Source organism: Schistocerca nitens, chromosome 1 (assembly GCF_023898315.1).
Source record: "Schistocerca nitens isolate TAMUIC-IGC-003100 chromosome 1, iqSchNite1.1, whole genome shotgun sequence".
Taxonomy (NCBI): Eukaryota; Metazoa; Arthropoda; class Insecta; order Orthoptera; family Acrididae; genus Schistocerca; species Schistocerca nitens.
Genome location: NC_064614.1, coordinates 651,484,997 through 651,511,781, shown reverse-complemented (window position 1 = coordinate 651,511,781; position 26,785 = coordinate 651,484,997). Strand labels below are relative to the sequence as shown.

At 39.3% G+C, this 26,785-nt stretch overlaps 1 protein-coding gene across 1 annotated transcript in view; it reads right to left on the bottom strand.

Annotated features, from left to right (window-relative positions):
- LOC126258764 (uncharacterized) overlaps positions 1-4,889 on the bottom strand; it is a 66,235-nt gene extending 61,346 nt beyond the window's left edge. The window contains exon 1 of the mRNA XM_049955667.1: positions 4,649-4,889. Coding sequence (XP_049811624.1) covers positions 4,649-4,793 — 145 coding nt within the window. The 5' untranslated portion in view covers positions 4,794-4,889. The remainder of the gene's footprint in view (positions 1-4,648) is intronic.
- Between the last annotated feature and the right edge of the window lie 21,896 nt (positions 4,890-26,785).

Here is a 26,785-nt window from a genome sequence, read left to right as displayed (position 1 = left end):
AGGTTTCTCGTAGAGCAATACAAAGAAAAGGGTGAAGGCTGAGAATTTGTCGGAGCTCAGCTAGATGGTGGAAGAAACTGCTGCAGTTCCACTGGAGGATGATATTGTCCATGGCTGAGAAAGGCGTGAAGGGACTGGGGAGGCAGATTATGCCGCTGGGTCACCTGCTGCCTCCGATTGAGCACCTGTGCAAGGCGATCGGCGAGATCGAGGTCCTCAACGGACGCAAGAATCTCCACCTCATCCTCAGACGCAGAGCTTGTAGGTAGAGGTGGGGTAGGTGCCACCGCAGGTGCCTTGGTCTTACGGGTCTTCAATGACGTGACGCTTTCTCTCGCTGTTCCTTTGGTGGCCGTTGCTGGGAAGGTATATTGGAGTCAGTCTCAGAGACCGAAGATGATCGCGAAGCTCGATGACCAGCAACCTGTGGCTTCTTCAGCCACTGGTGGGTGTCTGCTGTGCCGCTGGTAGGAACCTGGGAAGGGAGTGACCCAAGGGGTCCCTTCCGAGCGAGAGAAGTCGAAGAAAACTAACACTTCTCCAGCTTAGAAGTGGGGACTGGTATCCCCAGTGGTTGAAGGGGTGCTGCTCCCAAGGTAGGTGGTGCAGGAGCAACAGGGAGAGAAGTGGGCCCCACCATCAAGGGGGCAGGTGTGGTCCTATGACTCTGAGACCTGATGGTATGTGGTGCAGCTATGGCAACTGTAGCAGGAGTGACAGTGGCGGGATAAGATAATGTCATGCGTACTGGATGAAGTCGTTCAAATTTCCGCTTAGCCTCAGTGTAGGTCAGTCGATCCAGGGTCTTGTATTCCATTATTTTCCGTTGCTTCTGTAGAATCTTACAGTCCGGCGAGCAAGGGGGATGGTGCTTTCCGCAGTTGACACAGCTGGGAGGCGGGGCACATGGAGTATCAGGATGGGATGGTCGACCACAGTTGCGACATATGAGGGTGGAAGCACAGCGAGAAGACATATGGCCGTACTTCTAACACCTGAAGCACAGCATCGGGGGAGGGATATATGGCTTGACATCACAACGGTAGACCATCACCTTGACCTTCTCAGGTAATGTGTCACCCTCGAAGGCCAAGATGAAGGCACCGGTGGCAACTTGATTCTCCCTCGGTCCCCGGTGGACGCGCCAGACAAAATGGACACCCCGTCGCTCTAAGTTGGCACGCAGCTCGTCATCGGACTGTAAAAGAAGATCTCTGTGGAAAATAATGCCCTGGACCATATTTAAGCTTTTATGCGGGGTGATAGTAACAGAAACCTCCCCCAGCTTCCTACAAGCGAGCAAGGCTCATGACTGGGCAGAGGATGCTGTTTTTATTAAGAATGACCCTAACCGCATTTTGGACAAGCCCTCCACCTCCCCGAACTTGTCCTCGAAATGTTCTACAAAAAAATGAGGCTTCACGGACACAGAGGATTCCCCATCAGCTCTGGTACAGACGAGATACTGGGCGAATACCTTCCACTGTCATTCATAGCCTTTCGTTCCTCCGATGGTGTGGCCGGGGAGGGGAACGATTTGGGGTCATAAACGTTAGCCTTAAAGTGAACTTTTTGAACGCTTAGAGACTGCTGGTGGCTGGCCACCAGCAAGAGAAGATGTGCCATGCTTCATTGCGTGTCATCCACCCTGATGCTACCTACTCCGACCAAGGGCTCTCCCCACGGGCGCCACAGCAAAGGCCACCTGGCAGGATAGCCATTGCCGGGAGTCCTGATGCCCCAGGGAGATGCGCATCTACTCCTTGGCATACGTGGGGAGTTAACAGTGCAGACATCAGTAGAGCGATCCCTGTGTTGTCAGGGGGCTACAACCAACAGGGTACATGGCAGCCCCACCACAACGGACTGGCTACTGTGCTGGATTTTAGATGACATGTTGTCCATGGTCGCCGCCAGTGCAGAAAGTGGCACTGCACATCGCACGGCGGAAAGTGCATGCAGGAACGTATCCATGCCCAAGAGATGGAAAGCGGGCAGGACTGCAATGCAACGACGAATAAGCTGGCAAAAGGTCTGACCGCAAGATGGACACAATGCACCAAGTAAGGCGCCCTTCCCCAATCGGCTCGCTCTTCGGGAGAATTTTGAGATATGGAGGTCAAACTCAACAGGGGACCATCACATATAGGCCGAAACGTTGGAGACCCCTTTTAGTCACCTCTTACGACAGGCAGGAATATCGCGGGCCTATTCTTACCCCCGAACCGGCAGGGGGGTGTAACCAGTGTCACCACTTGGAGGATAAGAAGTACAAACACACAAAAAGCTCATTACCTCAGTTTGTGTACGACAGAACATCAGGAACATCAGATTCAACATTCAGACAACACTGCACAGCATAAAGGAATGCTCATAATCCCTGAAGTTGAAGATTAGGCCAGCAAAGAATGCTGAAAAGCTCAGAAAACATGAGCACATTTAATCACCCATATGAGGAATCACATTCTTGACTGCTTAAAGCCCTTGCCTTCCTTCCAGTCAATCTGAGTTAGGCCAATCCACCAGCATCAATGATATCAATGGAGTGTCAGCTCTATTCTTTGCAAGGATGGCCTACTGAGTACAATAACAAGCCTACAGCCACCGCCAGCTTGGAGTACACTGCTAAAAGTCTACAGCTGTCTGGCTGTGAAAGGAACTTTAACCCTGCAAGCCTGCCTGTCACACCTGTGACTACCCGAACATGAGGGCCAGGCCATTTTTCCGTGGATGAAGAACTGATCTGCCTGTCTGCAAGCTGTTCAACTTGGGAACAGGGTACCTGAGCCGCAACTCCGACGGTATGAGTATGGCCTTACAAGCTGTATGCTGAGACTACCTCTTAGGCTGTCCTTTGTGTCACTGGTAGGTATTCCACCCACACGCCATCTTGGAAACTGACAATAATGACGTGCAGCGTGAGCCTGAGCCTAAAAGCAGTTTAAGTCATGAGAGCACTGACGCTCCAACATTCGTCAAGAGCTATGACAGGCTGTAGCGTCACACTGGCCGCCATATCCTCCTGCTATGTGGCCATAGCACTGACTTCAGGCAATGCCAGGGCCTGCAGCAGCTGATTTATAGTCGGGTGCTGATGTGTATCCTGCATCTTTGTGCAATGTGGGCTAAGCACACCCGGTGCTAGGCAGCACTAGAAAGAAGACAGTAATTGTAAAACTCTTAGAAATAAATATCTGCAAACTGAATGTTGTCTCATTAGTGCCACAGCACATGAGAAGACACCTCCATCCACAATCCTACACCAATGTAGAAGGCTGCATCTGGCGGGCTCCTACTGTATATGTAACAGAAAACACAGGTACGGATAGTTGAAGCAGCTGAAAACAGCTGGCTTTAGAACAGTATTAGAAGTGACCTGGACGAAAAAGGAGCAGCTACTGAGTGCAAAAATCTGGATTTGGTGGAGATTCTATGGTGTAATGACCAATCTACTGAGTGTGCTCCTTCAGATCGATACAAAATCTCATACTGGTGTTGTTCCAGTAGTTGCCATAAAATGGAGATATCATTACCATGGCCTACACTCATGCGGAAAAATTAAGACAGTCCACCATACAAAGGCAAATCCCTGTGGTTACTAGAGTAAGTATACACACCAATAGGAAATTAAATTGTCAGAGATTCCCATAAAATTGATGTCATTTGTCTGAACACCATATAACAAAAACAACTGAAAATCTTAATGCAAGTGCTTATAAATTAGTAACCTATTCATGTGCATCCAATATGAATACAGTAGTTGCCACATTCATAACGAAAAGGAATATAGGCCTAAATGCAACAATTTTGAAATCCGTGAACTCTGTGTAGATCAAGATATAGAAGAATGTGCTTGTGAATTAATATTGATAAATGTAAGACTTGTTATTGTTACAGGGTAGCCTACAAGTCCCCACTGCATAATTGCGAAATATTGACCAAAAAAAAAGGATGGGCTGTTGAGTTGTCTGTCAGACAGAAAATCTAGACAAGAAGAGCATAGCAGCTTTGTGATATGGTGCTACAGAAGCATGCTGAAGATTAGATGGGCAGATCACATAACTAATGAGGAGGTACTAAAAAAAATGGTTCAAATGGCTCTGAGCACTATGGGACTCAACTGCTGTGGTCATTAGTCCCCTAGAACTTAGAACTACTTAAACCTAACTAACCTAAGGACATCACACACATCCATGCCCGAGGCAGGATTCGAACCTGCGACCGTTGCAGTCGCACGGTTCCGGACTGCGCGCCTAGAACAGCGAGACCACCGCGGCCGGCTAATGAGGAGGTACTGAATAGAACTGGGTAAAAGAGAAGTTTGCGGGACAACCTGACTAGAAGAAGGGATCGTCTGCTAGGACACATTCTAAGCCATCAAGGGATCACCAGTTTAGTACAGAAGGAAAGCGTGTGTGTGGAGGGCGGTAAAAATCGTAGAGATGAACACAGTATGCAGACTCAGAAGGATGTACGTTGCAGTAGTTACTCAGAGATGAAGAGGTTTTCACAGGATAGAGTAGCATGGAGAGCTGCATCAAACCAATCTTTGGACTGAAGACCACAACAACAACAGGGCACCATTAAGCAAAATTAATTATTAAACATTCCGGAAAATAACGTATGTTCCAAGTAATAAACCAAGTACCATTTTCATTTGCATCCGTTTTTACGTATGGTTCAAAATACTTCGATACGTTTGCTGTTCCATTTCTTGCAATGTAGCATGGAATATACTGCACTTTGTTGTCTGACTTAATTATGTCACTACTACAATTTATGTGAAAAGCCATATTAACATACACAAAACTACAACTAACAACTCAATTACAACCACCACACTCGTCACATAACTTTGCCGCTTTAATTCAAAAAGCTATAACCCAAAACACAAAGATATGTTTGTGACACAAGAGAATTAAACTCTTTGTATACTAAAAACGGTCAGTATTGCTCAAAAGTTCTGATTTCGTGTGAAGGGTTGCTTGAAATACGCGTAAGACTACTATGTCAGAACCTCTCCATTACACTATGTAATATGAGAGAAACTAAACAACCTTCGACCATTGTAAATATTTTGCTTGTTGCACACGTAAATAGGTGACATACATTCACCGACCTCAATTGCAAAATTATGTAGTTTTTTTTTCAGCAGCCATTTGATTGTTACATTCGATATATATATATATATATATATATATATATATATATATATATATATATATATATATATATATATATATATGTTAAGCTACTGATCGGTACTCGAATTGCTAATCACCTTTTATGTACATCGTTAAAAACCTCCCCAAACGTAACGATCTGTCTGCATAGATAACTGCGCAAGTAACTGTGCAAGCAATAAATCCCCACAAATTTCATATTTCGACACTATACAGTTTCAGTCTACTCCTGCCACCAGCCCCCCCCCCCCCCCCCCAACCGCGCCAACAAAACGCCATGCTGCTAGACTGGGAAAATATCAAAATATCCCACAAGGAATTTCAAATGGTGGCTTTCACACGAGCCGTCAATGGACCGTCCCATCCCACCACTTCACGTCACTGTCAAGGCTTCTCGGGAAGAAAGTTCTGACGGTGTCGTCGCGTCCTAACATCGGAAATTAACTATTTTCGCACAGTTCACTCATGTTATCGTAGTGTATTTGTGTTTTTGTACCTTCTTAGTCTTTATTGTGTTAGTTTGATGTGTTTTCGAGACAAATTGCAAATGTTCCATTGAGTGTTCTTCCATAACCGAGGTCAGATATCTGAAAGCGAAAAATTAATTAGATTTTACAGCAACAGAACATAACTGTCGCCTACACTGTGTATAAATAAGAATAACAGTTGATGAAGCAATTTTCATTAAGTAACGTTTTCATATCAAGAGCTTATTTCTAATGAAGGAGAAAAATACAATTGCTTATGACGTTATTAGTCATGTAAGGGAAAAAAACATGATAGATAAGGTAAACAAGTTTTGCTTAGTCCCTTACAACATTTTTTTGGCGTGTTTGTGTGTATTAGAGATGGGAAAACTCGTTCATCTTTTGGAACTAGCTCACTGGTGACCGTTCCTTTTTCAGAACCCTTCGTTTTTACTCATCCACCTTTCCCTTTTTTCTATCTAATTGTGCACACTACATGGAAATTAGATAAATTTCCAGAGAAAAGATCAGGTACACATAATTATTATTTCTATGTGATCAGTTCATTGATTACCCTTTGTAGGAAGGTTGTTAACTTCCATTTCCTCAGCTAAATGAATCCTTGGAAAGTATCATATTAGGTGGCTGACTTAGGCCAGTGACTACAAGGCAGTAAAAAGAGGTCAGAGTAGGCTGAGCAGAAGAGCAGAAGAAAGAGAACTCGATCTGACAGATTTATCATCAACGCAAAAAACAGGTATCTACCACTGCCAGAGTTAAGTGGAGAAGAGCCTCAGGTAGAACGAGGAGCAGGAAATGTTCAGCACACTTCAACTGATGCCAAGAAACCTAGGACTGGACAAAGTGCTAGGAAGAAGAAACTGCTGCTGCTAGATAGTAGCCAAGGGCGAGGTGTAGCCCTCACTTACAGGAATTCTCAGGGTCAGTATCTTCAAGTTAAATGCAGGAATAAGTCATGTGATAGAGGACCTAGGGTCTTTATGTAAGGACTTTACAAAAGAGGACCATATAGTGATAGTGGGTGAGGTGGGAAACAGTCTGCACAGGGATGGGGCATATGACATAGGTGGTGACCTGGACAAGATAGCTTACTTGACTCATAGCACCAATGTACACTTTGCTGAGCTGTTCTGGCGTCATGATCGACTGCACATTGATGGAGCTGTGAGGCGAATCAACGTGGGGTTAGGGATGGCTCTGAGGACAGCCAACTTTGCTCATGTTTCTCTGGTGCCCATCTGGACTATCAACAAATGGGGTTTCACTAGGCATGGCCTAAACCTAAACAGGACTGGGAAGGAAGATTGGTACAGCTGATTCATGAAAGTATAGGGGGTGGATCTTGAACCACACATTGTCAAATACCTGTTGTCATAGGTAGGAAAAATAGGTCTTTTTTAGGATAAATCCAGACAACAGGTTCCCCTACCTAAAGAGTATGTCCAGCACTTTAAAAAAACTGAAACAATAACTCACATGACCATTGGAAAGAGGAACATGGGGCATTTCACAGACTTAACAATCCTCCATCAAACATGCAATCAATAAAAAATAAAATACAACTATTAGATCTTGAGCTCCAATCTTTGAACTGCACAGTGGTTTTTATTACTGAGCACTGGTGTAGAGACACAGAAATCCAACATATAGTATTATCATTGTATGAAAACGCAAACTCTTACTGCAGAATTACTTCAAGGGGTGGAGGATCATGCATTTATATCAGAAAAGGAACACAGTTCAAATCAAGACATGATCTCAGTACTGTAAGTGAAGAGAAACGCTTCGAAATATCAGCTATTGAATTAACAGGGCTTGATATTACCAAGAAATTAATCATTTGTGTGTGTATAGATCTCCCAGTGGTAGAGTGGACACTTTTTTCAATAAGTTAACAGAAGTTCTACATAAAGTCTCAAATACAATAGCCAACATAATTATGTGTGGGGCCATTAACCGCAACACTAACATCATAAATGAATCCAGCAGCACCTTCACAAATATCCCTCAAAGTTTTGGCACGTCCCTATTGGTCAATAGTGCAACAAGGGTTACCACAACGACTTCATCAGTGATTGACCATGTGGCCACAAATATGGACAGGGAAAAATGTGATGTAGCTGTAAAAGTTCTCAGACTATCAGACCATCTCTGTCAAATAACAACAGTAAAGTCAGGCATCAAATCATTCTCTAAACTACGAGCCTACAAATGACATCTATCAGAAATCAAAATAAAAGATTTTTCAAAAGAACTAGAAAAACAAAGCTGGGATGAAGTGTATAAGGAAACCAATGTGAAAATGAAAATCTCTAAAATCTCCGCATTGTTTAAATTGAACTTTGAAAAGGCATTTCCAAAACTATGCATGTCTGTATCAATATCTCACAAAAACAGATGGATAACAGCAGGTATTAAGAAGTCCTCCAAAACACTTAAACACATCAGTTCCATGAAAAAGATTTGCAATGATCCAGAATTCTTAAATTTCTATCATAGATACAAAAAGATCTATAGGAAGGATTGCTGCAAAAAAGTCATTTAACGACGAACTAATATATAATGCAGAGAATAAACGCAAAGCAGCCTGGCATGTTATAAAAAAGGAAATGGGGAGAGGCAAACAAACGCAGAATAACTTACTGCTAAAGGAGGGGGATAAATTAATAAATGATCCACAGCAGCTAGCAAACTATGCAAACGAGCATTTTTCAAGTACTGCAGAGAAGTTACAGCAAAAATTCCCCCAAAGAAACATAACACCTGTAAATAATTTGCACTAAATACAATGATGTTACTGCTAACCACAGGGAATGAAGTCAGTAAAACAATTAAAAAACTAAAAAATAAAAAGTCAGCAGGCTTAGATGAAGTACCAATGTGTGTACTGAAACAATGCATAGGGATTATACAAGGCCCCTTAACAAATATAATAAATGAATCCTTCATGTTAGCGACATTTCCAGAGCAGTTAAATCAGGCGAGAGTTGTACCTTTGCTTAAGAAAGGTAATGGAGAAGACATAGAAAATTACCAGCCCATTTCCCTGGTGTCAGCATTCTCAAAAAAATAGAAGCAATTATGAAAGACAGATTAATTAATTACCTGAATAAATTCAATCTTTTAAGCGAATCACAGTTTGGTTTCCGAAATGGCAAAAATACAGAGTCAGCCATGGTAGAATTCACAAAAGTTGTACTTGATGCTCTTGATAAAGATGACTGTGTCACAGGCATATTTTTGGATCTTTCTAAGGCGTTTGATACAGTCGACCACAAGATTCTAGTAAATAAATTAGAAGCATTAGGAATAAGAGGCGTAGCTAACAACTGGTTCCGATCATACCTAACACATAGGGTACAAAGAGTAGAGGAAACACATACTTCAAATAGTTCTAAACACTTACAAGGGAACCTGCCCATCGCACCCCCCTCAGATTTAGTTATAAGTTGGCACAGTGGATAGGCCTTGAAAAACTGAACACAGATCAATCGAGAAAACAGGAAGAAGTTGTGTGGAACTATGAAAAAAATAAGTAAAATATATAAACTGAGTAGTCCATGCGCAAGATAGGCAACATTAAGGAGAATGTGATTTCAGGAGCGCCGTGGTCTCGTCGTTAGCGTGAGCAGCTAGGGCTTACACCGTCCTTAATGTTGCTTTCTTGCACATGGCCTACTCAGTTTGTATATTTTGCTTATTTTTTCATAGTTCCACACAACTTCTTCCTGTTTTATCGATTGATCTGTGTTCAGTTTTTCAAGGCCTATCCACTGTGCCATCTTATAACTAAATCTGAGGGGGCTGCGAAGGGGAGGTTCCCTTGTTAGTAAAACACTTACCAGAACAAAATGTACATTAATATAGGGGTTCCGCGAGGTAGCATATTAGGACCAATACTGTGCCTGATATACATCAATGACTTTCCCAGTCGTGTCAGTCGTTGTGAAAAAATCCTCTTCTCTGATCCCCAGCAATATTATAGTCACTGAGAAAACAGGAGAACTCCTTGCCGAAAAAGCATATGAAACTCTCAAGGAAGTTTATGATTGTTCAAAAAGTAATAAAGTGACATTGAACATAAAGAAAACTAATGCCATGAATTTCAGTTTGAAGAGAAAAAATGACCATGTCAAATTAAATTTAGATGGCACCTCTATAGAATGTGTAAGAAATGCAAAATTTCTGGGAATGAATATTGATTCTCAGTTGAAGTGGTGTGAACACACAAAGGTAATTGCAAACAGAATGTCATCAGCATGTTATGCCCTTAGAATCCTATCATCAGTGTGTAATATGCAGTGTCTTTTAGTTACATATTATTCGTATGTACACTCAATACTTAGCTATGGATTTCTTTTTTGAGGAACAAATGCACAAAACATGAACACAATTTTCAAACTCCAGAAAAGAGCCATAAGAATTTTAACCAATAATACTAGCCGAGCTCATTGTAAAGATCTGTTCAGAAAACTAGGGATTTTAACTGCTCCATGTGAATACATTTACCAGTCAGTTGTACACATCAAAAATAACATTGGTAATTACTGCACAAACAACTCTGTCCATGACCATGCAACAAGAGATACACTCAAGTTACATTTACCAAGAAAAAATAAACATAAAACTCAAAACAGCATTTCTATCAAGGAATACAACTGTACAGATAATGCCCAAAAGAGATGAAAGAAATTGCCAAAATACAATTATTCAAAAAGGCAGCTAAAAATACTTGTTATGCAATACATTTTGTACATTGAAGGATTACTTAGCTAAAACAGAGTAGGGATTGGATAAAAAAACGTTATAGAAATAAATATTAATAATAATGATTATAAAATAACTAACATTCCGCATAACACCTTCACTTTATATTCTATTCCTTCTTTGTTTTCCTTTCTAGAAATACCTACCCCCAAGCTATGCATAGCACAATACTAACACCTCTTCCTCTTTCTGAGCTCAACAGCTCGCTCATTATGGAGGGATGCTGACTCAGTTTTTCAGGATAGCAAATGGGAAGTTGCGGTACATAAAATAGCTCAGAGATCAGCAGTGTGTGTGTGTGTGTGTGTGTGTGTGTGTGTGTGTGTGTGTGTGTGTGGGTGGGTGGGTGTGGGTGTGGGTGTGGGTGTGTGGGTGTGTGGGTGGGTGGGTGGGTGGGTGGGTGAGTAGTGAGTGAAGTGTTATGAAACAATGTGTGTATAGCATGTGTAGTGACTGATAGCGAGATATGAGTGAACAATGTAGCATTACATTATTTAATAAGTTATTTTTAAGTGAAGTATTGTATACCATGAGTAAATCTAATGATTGTCTCTAATTAGAAGTCTTTAAATACATGTATATACGAATTAGCTAATTGTAAATTGATCTAGATTTCTAAATACTTTGACATGTCCTATATCCTTGTAAAAAGAGTTCTAGAGATGAATAAAGCTGCTACTACTACTACTGCTACTAGTCATTTAACTTACTATGCAGAAGGACAGAAAAAGCTTGTCCATGGAACTCACACTGGCTAGATAAATCATTAGTTTCTTTTACAATATAATAAAATGTGACCGCTTTTAGAGTTGTGTGCGTATTGACTAAAAACATTTTGGGAAAACATCTCTTGTTTTACCTTTCTGGTCTCAGATGTATGAAATAATTATATTGATAGTTTTTATAAATAACTGCAAACTCTCTTCTCAAAGAACCATCACATGAACTATCTTTCCATGCTCCAAGGCGATCCAGCACGCAAAGTGGTGGGCAAAAGCAATATATATATTGAAAAAGTTTCTATTTCATGATGAAATCAAATCATCAATATTGATACCCCACATGTTGTTTTAGAAAAACTGAAAAATCGTTTGCCCTTTCTGTCTTCTGTTCTGTCTCCTTAATCTTCTAAACCAAAAATGCAATCAGTCAATACACAAAATCTTTAAGCAGAACCAATAGACGAAAATTTATAAGTGCTCAAGCAGGAATCGATCAAATCACAAAAATTATGAAAAGTTGACTGAACAGTTCCTTTGTAATGAAGTAATAGTATCCTGAAACAGATTTGATTTGAGGGATACGTTTCTTAAAGACAAATTCTTCACAATGACAAGAAAATGAAGATGTTATCAACATTCTACATCTAGGTACTAAAGTAAATATTGTAAATTATCTGGCTTGAAAAGGTGCCAAGATCAGAGGTGACTGCAATAATTTTTTTTAAGAAAACAGAGAACAGAAGCTATAATTATTTCATGTTGTGTCTGAGGATTCCATTAAAGTTCTAAAGCAAAAAAAAAAAGACTTTATGCAAGATTAAGTATGTTAAAAATAGAATGTGATTTTCTCATCACATTTGACTCACATGGTAAGCTTATAAACTGTCTTATTAAAGTTAATACAACAATATGATGTTAATAATTAAGTTGAAAGTGAACGAAGGTTCTTTTAAAGGTTCATCTGCAGAAAATCTTTTGAGAAAAAATTAAGTAGATTTGAAGTCATTCTACGATTTTTTAAATGGAGATGCAACACTTCCCCTTTTCACACTGAGCCGAAACCATGCACAATTATTTTGTGCAAAAAACCAAACTGGGTTACAAAAAAGAAAACACAAAATCTGAAAAATTAGAGTCTCCATAAGTGTCATTTTATTTTTGGAAGAAATACAATGCTCACAGTTTTCATGTAAACTTTTTTACACTACAATATTTTTTTAAAAAAATATTAAAAGTTATCTTAAAACTACCCATAAAACCGAGCAAATGAAATTTTATCTAAGAATAAAGAAAACAATGGTCCTCATTTAATATGGTCAAATAAAAAAAATACTTGCTTTGTCATAAATATGTGTTCTTAACTTGATCAAAACAATGAAGAGATAAGCAAATTTGTATTCATGTTACCTGAAACAAATGTTTGTATTACATACAACTTAATTTTTATGTAATTATAAAAAAGTTGAGCTGGAACAAGCGACTACACAAAGAAGAACGAAACCAGTCAAGTGAGATCAAGGTGAGAACAAAGAATGGAGGAAGTAAACTAGGTGAAGTGAACTGTGAACTAGCTTATACAGGAAAGAGACCAACCTTGACCACAATGAACTGTGAATGACCGTTCTGGGAATGAGACTGGCCCAAGGGAAATGGACAGTGAACGTCCATTCCTAGAAACGAGGCTACCAAAGTCCACGGTGAACAATCGTTCCTTAGATGTCATCCCTCAGTCCCTTCATTCACTTAAGTGGGCCATTCCTTTGGATCCATTTGATCACAAATGACCCACCTGTAGCAAATATTGTGAAATGTTTCTTTACTTCTCACCCCTATAGCACACAAAATTGATCAAGAGCATACATAATGAAGTTTGCCTTGACCATCAATCAACTTTATCATTCAGTGAGGAGGAGTGGGGACTTCTGGGATTAAGTCCCCCTCCTCCCAAGAAAATATGAAATGATAGACATGTTTTCCTACAATATGATAATATAATAGGTAGAAAACAAGGGTTAAAAATATCTCAGCTTCAGTATTTGAAGAAGTGACTTGTAGTCTGCTATAATATGCCAATAACAGACTGTTTCCAAACTAATCTCTGCACAAAATAGCATCTCCAATAACTGGTGTTGTTGTATGTTGTGACTGGTTAATAGTAAATAGAGTTTTTTAAAGCCTGTTTATTTAAACAATATCCTCCATTACAGACTAACATTACCTGTTTTCAGTTTTATTTTAGTAACATATATCAGTTGAACATCAATGGCGAATTAAATACAAAGTTTACAAGATAGATCTCAGCATATTAATGTACCAATAAATCAACATTAATGAATACAGATACAGTGCATATTACAGATGCGGTGGACACATTGCTGAGCATGCACTGACCAGAAAATACTCTCTCTTGTTTCATACATGATTTTCTATGCTATTGGTTGTTAAATTGTCGATAAGACACTGTTATAAAACCAGTGCCATTGAATCTAGTATAATGGAATAATGGTTTTGAGAGGTAAGACAATTAAGTGCAAAACAAGAAATGGAAAAATTTTCAGCTAATTCTCCAAAACACCACGACTAGAAGAAAGTGTTCTCTCACACTGGAAAAATGGATGATCCACCATAGTTGCTGTCACTGCTGTTTTCGAACAGTAGAAGCATTACTACTGGTTCAAAATCTCCTTTGTCTGGTCCTGAAGCAAAAATATCATCTTTCATTGATACATCAAGTTCTGACAATCCACCACCAGGCTGTAAGTATGGGATAAGTAATTGTATACTATCAAATAAACACAACTTAAAAGTTCAACCGGAGTTGAATGGAGAAATATTTTTGGTTAGTGTACTCTCCATAACAGAATTGTCTCTTCCATACGTACTGTGCATTTTTCGTTAGTACAAGTTTGGGCAAAGGTAGTCACAGAAGTGGTAGAGCCCTGGTAACTTCTAAGTTTTCTAAGTAGAAGCATGCCCTTGCATATGTCAACATCCTTGTGAGCAATGCTTACCATAAGGTTGCTGTACTCGATTATGACAGTTTTGTTCACGCAATGATGAACAAGACAAATGATATAAAACATTACCTGGAGCAGATAGCAAGAAGTAGAAAACGCATAATCTCTATTATCGAAATGGTGATTATCTACTGCCATTAGGAGATTGGAGTAAGGGGACATGTACACTTCAAGACTACTAAAGCTTACAAAAGAGAATAACATGTGTTTTTTCATGTCATTCTAAAATATTGTGCCAAAGGTGAGGAAAAACTAACAGCAAGTTTAGAAGAAACTGGTAATTCCGACAAGTAGATTAGTGCTCCAGTCCTAACCCAGACCATCAATTTTCAGTAACCAACTCCTGGGAAGGATTGCTCAGCACATTAATGATACTGACGATTTCATGTATCTTGTGGATGAAACTGCTGACATTGCTGGAATAGAGCAAGTCTCTTTTTGCACCCTTTAAACTTGCCTGGATCTCAATCTTCGTGAAGATTTCCTGCACTTTGTTTCAGTGCTTGTTGTCACTGGAAATGGATTAGTTGGATCTATAATTGAAAACTTGGTAAACTTTGATCTTGATGTGTCATTTTTACAAGGACCAGGCTATAATTGTGCTGCATCCACTTCAGGGAAAGCCCATGAGGCTCATGCATTAATACAACACGATTACCCTTTAGCTGTATATTCTCATTATACAGCTCATAATTTCAGTTTGGTAGTCACTGACACACACGTCATTCAATTTATCAGGAATTCTATAGGAAGCCTGGAAATGGCAGGTAATTTCTTTGGGAAACCAAAATCTAGCCAAATATTAAATGATGCTCTTGAATCACTATCCAATGTTCGCTTCAGGAGTTTGAAACATACAAGACTCATTATATGGATTGAGCATTTTTGGAGTGCACAAGACATCATGGGGAGATATGGTTGTGTTGTTTCAGCTCTGGGAAAGATTCAAAAATTTGACAAGACCATACCCCATGATACTATGATTCTGTTTGCAGCCATTACCGAGGGGTATTTTATGATCTACTCGGCTATAAATTCTGAACTGTTTGTGCTGTATGAGTCCATCTGTCATCAACTTCAGCGGCAATACATGTATTTTGCACTGTTAGTCACATTGTCTGGGAACTCAAAAGAAAACTTCTGGTAATGAGAGAAAATGTTGATGATATCTTCAGCTGTCTTTTTTTAGAAGCCAAGAAATTAGTTTCAGCCAATAGAGCTGAAATCAAGCAACCACACATTTCTACCAAGGAAGCACATTGTACAAGTCCAGATACCAATGATGGTGTTGAGGGTTACTACAAAGTGTCTGTGTTCATACCTGTTCTGGATGCCTTCATTAGTTCATTGCAGGACTGGTTCCTGATACACTGTGAATTTTTTTTAACAGCTTTAATTGTCTTCTACTATGAAAAACTGAAGACATAGGTATCATTGATGGAGTTACTAAACTCCATACATTTTATGCTTCAGATCCGTTTGTCACCGATTTAACAAATACATTAGCTGAGTTGAAACTCTTTCATCAATGTGTGAGTTTATTGGAGCAGTTGCTTCAAAATGCAATGGAAGCTTTGTCTGCCTGTGACCATCAGATCTATCCTAATGTCGTTAGATTTCTACAGTTACTGGCAACTGTACAAGTCACAATGGTCACAAATGAGTGAAGTTTCTACACCCCAGAGAATCAAGACTACCTAAGGAATAGAATTAGCAAAATACATCTGAACAAGCTTACAATGATAGCGATTCATTGAGAAGAAAGGATTGGTGTCAAACTATGATAAGTGATATGGAAAAACAAAGTGTCCACTGTCTTCCTTTTGTGTTTTAAATTTCTAGTAAAGGTTTTAATTATTTGTTGTATTTATGTGTGTTAAAAAAGCAGACACAAGCAGATTACATACACTTCAAAGTACACTCCTGGAAATGGAAAAAAGAACACATTGACACCGGTGTGTCAGACCCAGCATACTTGCTCTGGACACTGCGAGAGGGCTGTACAAGCAATGATCACACGCACGGCACAGCCGTCACACCAGGAACCGCGGTGTTGGCCGTCGAATGGCACTAGCTGCGCAGCATTTGTGCACCGCCGCCGTCAGTGTCAGCCAGTTTGCCGTGGCATACGGAGCTCCATCGCAGTCTTTAACACTGGTAGCATGCCGCGACAGCGTGGACGTGAACCGTATGTGCAGTTGACGGACCTTGAGCGAGGGCGTATAGTGGGCATGCGGGAGGCCGGGTGGACTTACCGCCGAATTGCTCAACACGTGGGGCGTGAGGTCTCCACAGTACATCGATGTTGTCGCCAGTGGTCGGCGGAAGGTGCACGTGCCCGTCGACCTGGGACCGGACTGCAGCGACGCACGAATGCACGCCAAGACCGTAGGATCCTACGCAGTGCTGTAGGGGACCACACCGCCACTTCCCAGCAAATTAGGGACACTGTTGCTCCTGGGGTATCGGCGAGGACCATTCGCAACCGTCTCCATGAAGCTGGGCTACGGTCCCGCACACCGTTAGGCCGTCTTCCGCTCACGCCCCAACATCGTGCAGCCCGCCTCCAGTGGTGTCGCGACAGGCGTGAATGGAGGGACGAATGGAGACGTGTCGTCTTCAGCGATGAGAGTCGCTTCTGCCTTGGTGCCAATGATGGTCGTATGCGTGTTTGGCGCCGTGCAGGTGAGCGCCACAATCAGGACTGCATACGACCGAGGCACACAGGGCCAACACCCGGCATCATGGTGTGGGGAGCGATCTCCTACACTGGCCGTACACCACTGGTGATCGTCGAGGGGACACTGAATAGTGCACGGTACATCCAAACCGTCATCGAACCCATCGTTCTACCATTCCTAGACCGGCAAGGGAACTTGCTGTTCCAACAGGACAATGCACGTCCGCATGTATCCCGTGCCACCCAACGTGCTCTAGAAGGTGTAAGTCAACTACCCTGGCCAGCAAGATCTCCAGATCTGTCCCCCATTGAGCATGTTTGGGACTGGATGAAGCGTCGTCTCACGCGGTCTGCACGTCCAGCACGAACGCTGGTCCAACTGAGGCGCCAGGTGGAAATGGCATGGCAAGCCGTTCCACAGGACTACATCCAGCATCTCTACGATCGTCTCCATGGGAGAATAGCAGCCTGCATTGCTGCGAAAGGTGGATATACACTGTACTAGTGCCGACATTGTGCATGCTCTGTTGCCTGTGTCTATGTGCCTGTGGTTCTGTCAGTGTGATCATGTGATGTATCTGACCCCAGGAATGTGTCAATAAAGTTTCCCCTTCCTGGGACAATGAATTCACGGTGTTCTTATTTCAATTTCCAGGAGTGTAAATTAACATGGGCCTAGACTACAAAAATTGGCAATTAAGAGAATCAAAGCAGAAATTTATCTTAGCAACTCTATTGTGTTTTATTAAAACTATTCAAACTTGATTTCATGATGTACTTCTAATCTTAGTAAATAGTTTTTGTAATGTCATTAGTGTTATAAACAAACCAATGAAAGCTAATGATACACTTCATTTTTTTCAGTTTTGGACAATAAATTTGTAAAGATCTACAAAATTAATTTTCAATTTGAGCTATTGTGAAATGAAAGGCCTAGCCCCCCCCCCCCCCCCCCCACACACACAAAGACAAAATTGTAAATACGCCATTGTTTTCGTTCTTAGTTCCTCAGTTCCGATACTATATGCTGACTTTTGTACCACAGATGTCATTTCATAGCCTCATTTTCACTATTCAGTGTTGGGCTGAAACAAATTGATGTTACTTGACATGACATGATGTTCAGTGTGAATGCACCCTAATGTGATGGTGACATGATGTGACATGACAGTCCACTGACATCTAGTGTGAATCAGCATTATTTTATTTGGGACACTTTAAAAGACCTGTACACGATCAAACAGTTTGTCAAAATTTACTGTATTTGCTAAATATTTGACTGTGTAAAATGCTGTTTGAAGTTTCTCAAACATAGAGCGTGTTTGTCATGTTACCCAGAAATTTTGATTGATGGACCGCATGACGAGATGGTGAACATTGTTTGTGTTGATGTTTTTTGCTGCACATATGTATAGTGGAAAATAGTTTTATTACAATTTATGTAACTCTGTCATGAGTTTCCACAACTGTGGGAATTATGATCAAGGATAAAAACAAAATAGCATTGGCAGTTACCAAAATGTAGCTATTGTTGTATATTTCACAGCCATATGTTATGCAGAAAGAGTTTGAGAAAAAAATCAGTGTTACACTCATAACATACAAGTGGGAGCGCAATGAAGGAAAAATTCGAAGTTCTCCAGTTCTTCTATGGATGATGTGTGCTATATGTTCCCACATTGTGGTATTTTAATGAAATGTCATTAAAGGACCAAGTACAAGAGGATAAATTTTTGCTTACATGTGTCTTCCTTTTCAGTGTCAGGGCGAAGTAGCTCTAAATAAGTTATTAAAAGTTTAATTGTCCATTCACATAAAGTTAATGTTCTGAGTGTACATTTCCTTTAAGAGGCTTTTATGTGTACATTTCTCCCTCATTTTAAACAATTCCCTGGACCAGTGTCTTGTTTCCTTTGTCTTCTTTAATTCAATGTAATAAGTTGGGCAGGTAATTCACATACACAATAAATGAGAAAGGTCCCAGTACAGATCCTTGTGGGACTCCATACTTCATTTGTTATTTGAATTTTAAACTATCATTTGGTTTCTGTTTTTCAAATGCTTTTTGCAATAATAGTTTTACATAAGTTATTCCATACTTCTCAACTTTTTTTAAATAAAAATGCTATGTGGCACAGAGTCAAATACCTTGGGTAAGTCTACTAAAGATACATAAGTGTGTTCCCTAATTTCAAAACCATGTAATATTCGTAAAACAATTTCCTGAGCTGCCGTTATTGTTGATAGCCCACTTTGGAATCCATTATTGGACCCTATTTAGGACTAAAAAACAACGTTTAATTGGTCCTTTATTGATGTTTCAATAATTTTGAATATTATAGATACTATTGCAATGGGTCTGCAATTTTGGGATGAATTTCTGCCTCCTCTTTTGAATATGGGTATGAAAAGTGTCAGTTTAAGGGAGTCTGGAAATGTTCCTTCTGTAAACATTCTATTGATTAGGTAAGACAGTGGATTGAATATAGTGTTAATTATATTCTTTATGAGAAAAACCATATATTTCCTCAGTTCTGGATTTGCTCTATGATTTGACTACATTCAGTATATCCTTAGGATAAATAGGTCTCCATCCATATTCTGGCAAGTCTACTGCCAACTCTAAATTTCTTTCATCTGTTATAGATAATTTCCTAGAATTTATGAAATTGTTATTTAGTTCATCTTTGCTTAGGGGGACAGGTAAATTTTCTGCAATTATCCCTATTTCTGTTTTAATTAATTTCCATACTGCTTTACATTTGTTACTGGCCTGAGGAATATAGTTGTCATTTGCTTTTTTCTTTGCAGAGATGATACCTTTTCTGTACAGGTTTTATTTAATTTGGCATATGAATGTCTATACTCATTATCCGAGAAAGATTTGTTATAGTAAGTTCTTAAGTTATTTAAGTAAGGCGTATACCATTCAGTTATATTACTTTTCTGTTTTCTCCTTGCATTTAGTCCAGTGTTTAATGATGAGGGGGAAATATTCATTAAAGACAGTGGTAATGGTATGTAGGAAATAACCAAATGCATCACTTAAAGATTCTCCATGACAGTATTACACCAATCGATAGTCAAAAGTTTTGTGTGAGATTTGTTACATTTGCCTCATTGTCCACGGTTCTATTGGTCAAGCATGATTTCTTTTAACCCCATTGATTTTAGGAGAATTCTATCATGATCAGAGAGCATTGGTTTATTACTACATCATCTTTGCAAATATTTGGTATTAATTATCTAGACAGGCGTTCTGCCTGGTAGGTATATAGTGAAGGCAATTGTAACTGTATGACTTACATGTATCTAGTTGTAATCTAGTTTTAGAATTTTGCACCATCACATCTATATTAATGTCACCAAATATTAAAATTTCATGATTCTTATATCTAAGTAAGAACATTAAGAGATTATCTACATGTTGGACAATAACTTTGGCACCAATTTTGGGGACACAGTAAATGTATACTACGACAATCTTGCTTTGGGGAAGTGAACGGCAGCAATTACAATTTCTCCATCATGGACTATATCCTTGAGATCTATAACCTTAACAGTGTGTTTCAGATCACTTTTCATTAGTATTGGTATTCCTCCATTTTCCATAACTGATATAAAATAGCCAGTTAAAAATTTTAACCCAATAGGAGTTACATCTTGGATTCATGTTCTTTAAGCCAGTGCTCATTTAAGCACAGAATATCACAGTGCAAGTCTTCTAAAACTAGTTAGAGTTCATGCAGTTTATTTCTCACTGACTGTATGTGTATATGAAACAAGGACACCTGATCACAGTTATCTTTTGATTGTAGTACAAGTTTCTCATAATCTAACTTTGTAGTTAATGGTGGTGGTTGAAGGTTAATAGGCCTATACCAAGACTTGTAAGAACAAGTCTTGGTCATCACTGCAAGATTCCCTGCTGGACACATTCATGTTCAAGACTGTGGATTGTTTTCTGCTATTTTAACTTATCACTTACAACTGTTTCAATGGCCCGGCATAAAGTTAATTTACCAGAGTAATTAATGTGCTGTCCACATTTTGGGTAATCGTCCCTTTTAAAAGTTCTTACATTTATTGCTGGCACATTCTTAAACCGATCACAGACTTGGTTGTATCTAATATTAATTTTGATACTTCTTTGCTTACACATGAAGCTCCAATCAAGCCATGTCGATGTGGTATGTTCACTATGATGCTATTTGTACGTATGAGTCTAGCCAGTGTTCTCTTGAGGGCAGAGGTTGCATCAAATGCTTGTTTTTTGCTAACGTCGTCTGATTCTCCAATTACAGCAAAAAAATCTTTAGTAGACCATTCAGGGAAGTCACTTTTACCCATGACATTACTCAGAGGGATTCCAGGTTTCGTAAACCCCTCCACTTTAAGCTTGGTTGAGTCATTCAACACTGAACTTAATATATTGGACATACCACGACCGTGGCTGTCAGAAGGAATCCTTATTTTGTGTTTGCTTACAGACTTTGACACACGACTTTTGAAATTCAAAGAATTGTATTCTCCATTTTCGTTTGTTTTGCAGGAGTTTCCATTGTCATTTGACGCTTTTGATTCGTTGTTTTCAGATTTAGTTAACGCTTTCATAAGCTTTGATCTTCTTTGCGAGTGTTCTTTTCTTTGAAACACATTCCCAAGGCATAACCTCGTTGCATGTTTGAACAGCTATTTCACTGTTAAGAGTACCCTTGTTATACCTGATATTACAATCAGCAGCACAAACCTGTTCCTTTGATTTCGCGTTCTCTAACTAGAGATATTTAATATGCTCATGCAACACTGAAATAATTTTCACACGGTTAATTTCTTGCAGGGCATCTCTATGCGAAGCACGTCTACAGGCATTTTCATCCATCATGTTATTCAGACATACTTGTTTACCATTTGTATCTACACAGCTATGGCACTTCCACTCAGTGTTTTCATTTGGAAGATGTCCGCCTCCTTAGCTGGCTGGTAACGTGCTTGCCTCCCATGCAAATAAATGGGCCCAGGTTCGATTCCCGGCCGGATTGGAGATTTTCACCGCTCCTTATCATCGGCCTCAAGTCGCTCAATGTGAAGCCGACTGAAATAAGACTTGCACTTGGCGGTCTAACCCTACTGGGACATCCAGCCAACAATGTCATACGACCATTTCATTATCTGGAAGATTATTTTCCGACACTTCAGTGCATCGAAAATGACACCATTTGTCGCAAGAATCGAACAGAACTCCGTTACACACTACCCTGTTACATTTAACACACTTAATATCAAGTAAAACACGACTTTTTCGTCAAACTGAAACAGACACTACCTCTCTACCCGACGTCATCTTGTGAGAATGATGTTCAATGCATAATGGAGGACACCTGGCCATTATTGCACTACATATCAGGATACTGCTCACACCAAGTGCTGAAAAAAAAAAACTCACGGAGAGTATTGCAAAGTATTTCCCATTTCAGATGAAGCAAAGCAGGATGATCATTTCATAATGGTCAAAGATCGAGGAGGCTTGGCTTATCCTAAAGAAGGTGTAGTGGCATATATAACTTATGTTTATTTAACTTTCCAAAAATTATAAAAGAACATGAAATTTTGTTTCAGCAAGAGGCAAATCAAAGATTTGAAGGTCCTGTAATATTGCCAGTGATTTTATCAGTGGAGACAAACGTAAAAACAGACATAGTCTAGACTATCAGATGAGCCATACTGCTCCATTGCATAAATATAGTGTTAAATAATTATGCTAAGAGAAGAAATGATGCAACTATGAGGTAAAATATAAATGTTTTTTAAAAGAAGAAAAAATTGTAAATAAACTGTACTTTAATTTTTTGTTGACATGTAAAACAGCGCTTTTTGGAAATCATATTATTATTCCGTTTATTCCACCCCCTCACTTCCCCCCTCTCTCTATCTGTGTGTGTGTGTGTGTGTGTGTGTGTGTGTGTTTGGGCGGGGGGGCGGGGGGGGGGTTCTGTCTGTCCCTCGGTGTATGAAAATTACGGGTAACAGAGTTTCTCTAGTATTTTAGATTGTCATGAATGTGTGTTTCCTTACTCATTGATGATATTACATAAATCAGTAGATTTAGTAATACTTCTATTAATTTGTGTGCTGCCGCTTTATATGTGTGTTCGTATCAAACAAAATTTTGCTGGCTAGGTTTTGAGCCAATTCGATAATTTTCCAGTAACAAAAAATGAACATGGTATGCGCCTGCTATATTTTACAATTAGTGATTCACATCTGCGCTTGTTTTCCATTAAAAGGTTTTAATGTTTCACTCTGATTACATATAAGCACGTTTTAACATAAAACACGCGCAGACTTGGATCGCTAATTGCAATATAAAAAGGCACAATTTACCATGTATGTATTGCCACTCTATGTGCATATGTTAAAATTACGAAGTTGCACCTCAATAAAGTCGAAATATTGCGAGTATGAGATTTATTTTCGTTTATAATAGGCATCAGTGAAGGAAATTTCGACCATGTTTATTTTACATTAGTTGAAATGACAATATACATTTGCGCCACAAGAAGCACTTGCGTTTGTTCGTTGTTGGACAGTCCGTGTTGTAGGGTCTGCCAAAGTGTCGGTATTGTATGAGCCCCGCTGGAACGTAACGACACACGCTGTGAGGCTTTGTTTCTAGGTGGCGCTGGTTGTTTCCGGTCTCGCACCGTGTGTGCATGGTTTTTGGCGGCAAAGAAAATTATTTTGAATGTGTCAACATTGGCATCTGACGACTGGTGCGGTTTTATTTGTTTTTTTTTTTTGTGCTTGTGTGTGATTTTTGGTTATGGAACCTACTATCGCTGAATTAAACGCTATTTATAAACTAGCCGTTGAAATGTGAGTATTAGGGCGGATAACATACATATCTGCTTTGAAATTGTTCGGGAGGTAATGAAGAGCTCGTAATTAAATCAGAAATTGACAGTTTTTTCGTCAAGTACATGCTGCTGTTAAAGGATCAATATTGTGTAATTTATGTAACCGGTACGCCTGAGCCGTACCCAGTACACATTTAAAATTTTGTAGCAAACTGACAATACACTAGAATCTCTCTTGAAGTCTGAGTCGTTTCTTTTCTTTATTAGAAATGTGGAGCTGAAGTCTATCTGCAAAACTTTGGCGCCTGGGGGAAGGCTGTGCACTGCACTAGATCATGTAAGTTATGTTCATAACACTGCCTTTTAATTGTTTTTGTAAATTTTACGTCATTGATCGTGTTCTGCCCTCAGGATTTACAAGACACATGAAAGCTCGTAGAAGTATTTGCAAGAAAGCTGTCATGGGACAAGTCTTGTACTATGGTGACAGACGGTGCACTGTATGTAGCTGGATTCAACATATTTCGTGTCTTGCATGAAACAAGAACTCGAGAACGAATTAAGTATACTCAGTTTTGGCCATTAGGAAGAAATTTCTGTAGAAGGTGTGAAATGTAATGATGTGAAGGTTGATGGTTGCGAAGCAGTGTATGTTTTACACAGTGTTTATCGTTAGTTCAAGGGCTTGATGAAAGAACTGGAAGTAACATATAGTGACTTACGTAGTCTTTGGGGGGGGGGGGGGGGGGTACAGTGGTTTAATGGAGACGTTTCTCAACGCATTCTTCGCAATTCAGAAGGGAGTCACCCTGTTTGTGAAAAGGTTAGACAGCCATAACTGAATTACAACAAACGGATAGCTGACATAGCGTTTCCAGCTGACATCCCGCGACATTTAAATATGTTACTTGAAAGACAGTCTATTGAAAGGCAATTTGGGACAGAAAACTTAATTTTTTCAAATGGGGAAAATTTCCCATACATGATAAAAGATGTATCACACCTAATAACAGTAGTTATGTCACATTTTGTGATATGTCAGTTGAAACTGGTAACTTAGTGAAAAATGGGAAAGCTAAGAAGTGACAGGTGTAAGAAATACACAAGTGAGTGAATGGGGAATTGGAGATTAGATTAGATTAGTTTTTCGTTCCATAGATCCGTGCTGAGGAGATCCTCGTGGATGTGGAACATGTCAATTTATTTTTTTTAAGCTGAAATAACAATACTAATAGTATGAATTAAAAATTTGTCAGTGGAGTAGAAGGAGTTGGCCACTAGTAAGTCTTTCAGGCTCCTTTTAAACTGATCTTTATTTGTAACTAAATTTTTTATGTTTACTGGCAAATTATTGAAGATGTGTGTTCCTGAGTAGTGGACCCCTTTTTGAACTAAAGTAAGTGCTTTTAAGTCCTTGTGCAGATCATTTTTGTTCCTGGTATTGTATGTATGAACTGAGCTGTTTGTTGGAAAAAGAGAATATAAGACAAATTTCATTAATGAGTAAATATACTGAGATGCAGTAGTTAGTATACCCAGTTCTTTGAAGAGGTTTCTACAGGACGTCCGTGAATTTACTCCACAAATAATACGTATTACACGCTTTTAGACTCTGAAAACTTTTGTTTGACTTGAAGAGTTACCCCAAAATATTATACCATATGACATTATGGAATGAAAGTAGGCAGAGTATGCAAGCTTTTTCATTTTTATGTCGTCTATGTCTGCTAACACTCAAATTGCAAATACAGATTTGTTAAGGCGTTTCTGCAGTTCTGTGGTGTGCTCTTCCCAACTGAATTTATTATCAAGTTGTAATCCCAGGAATTTAAGACTGTCAACCTCTTGTATCTGCTCTTCTTCGTATTTTATGCATATGCTTGGTGGAAACCTCTTACAGGTTCTGAATTGCATATAGTGAGTCTTTTCCAAGTTTAATGTCAGTGAGTTGGCTTTAAACCATTTATTAATATCCATGAAAATATCATTAGCAGATCTTTCTAGAACTACACTTGACACACTATTTATTGCAATACTTGTGTCATCTGCAAACAAAACAAACTCTGATTCTGGCAGTGTAACTGATGAGAGATCATTAATGTACACAAGAAAAAGCAATGGCCCTAAGATGGATCCTTGTGGGACACCACATGTAATTTCTTCCCATTCTGATGATGACTGATGACTTAATTCACTAGTCCCTTGCACTGACACCCTTTGTTTCCTGTTAGTGACGTATGACTTGAACCATTTTGCAGCACTGCCCATGACACCATAGAATTCTAATTTACTTAAAAGGATGTTGTGGTTCACACAATCAAATGCCTTTGACAAATCACAGAAAATACCTGCTGCTTGTAATTTGTTATTTAATGAATTAAGTACATTTTCACTATAGGTGTAAATAGCCTTCTCAATATCAGAACCCTTCAGAAATCCAAACTGTGTTCTTGATAATATGTTATTTGTAGTCATATGGTTGAGCAGCTGCCTGTACATTACTTTTTCTAAAATTTTTGAGAATGCTGGCAAAAGTGAAATCGGTCTGTAGTTTGGTGGTATCTCTTTATCCCCTTTCTTAAATAGAGGCTTAATATCTGCATATTTTAGCCAGTCAGGAAATGTCCCAGTTATAATTGACTGGTTACACAAGTAACTTAGAATTGTACTAAACTCACAAGAACATGCCTTAATTAACTTTGTTGATATTTCATCGTACCCACTAGAATGCTTTGTTTTTAAAGATTTTATTATGGAAGTTATTTCTTTTGGTGAAGTGAGTGATATATTCATGTGCTTGAAGCTATTTGTGAAGGCTAGTTTCAGATATTCAAGGGCATTATTTACTGATCCTGAAAGTCCCATTCTATCAGTAACGGATATAAAGTACTTGTTAAATAGATTTGCCACACTATGCCCATCAGTTACTAATGTGTCATCTACCCTTAGTGCTATTTGCCCTTAGAACTTTCATTTCATTTATTGTTAACTGCAGTAAACGTGAAGTTCATGCATTATAATTAATCATGGTAACACTAAGATGAGTAGAATCTTAATATACAAGATGAAAA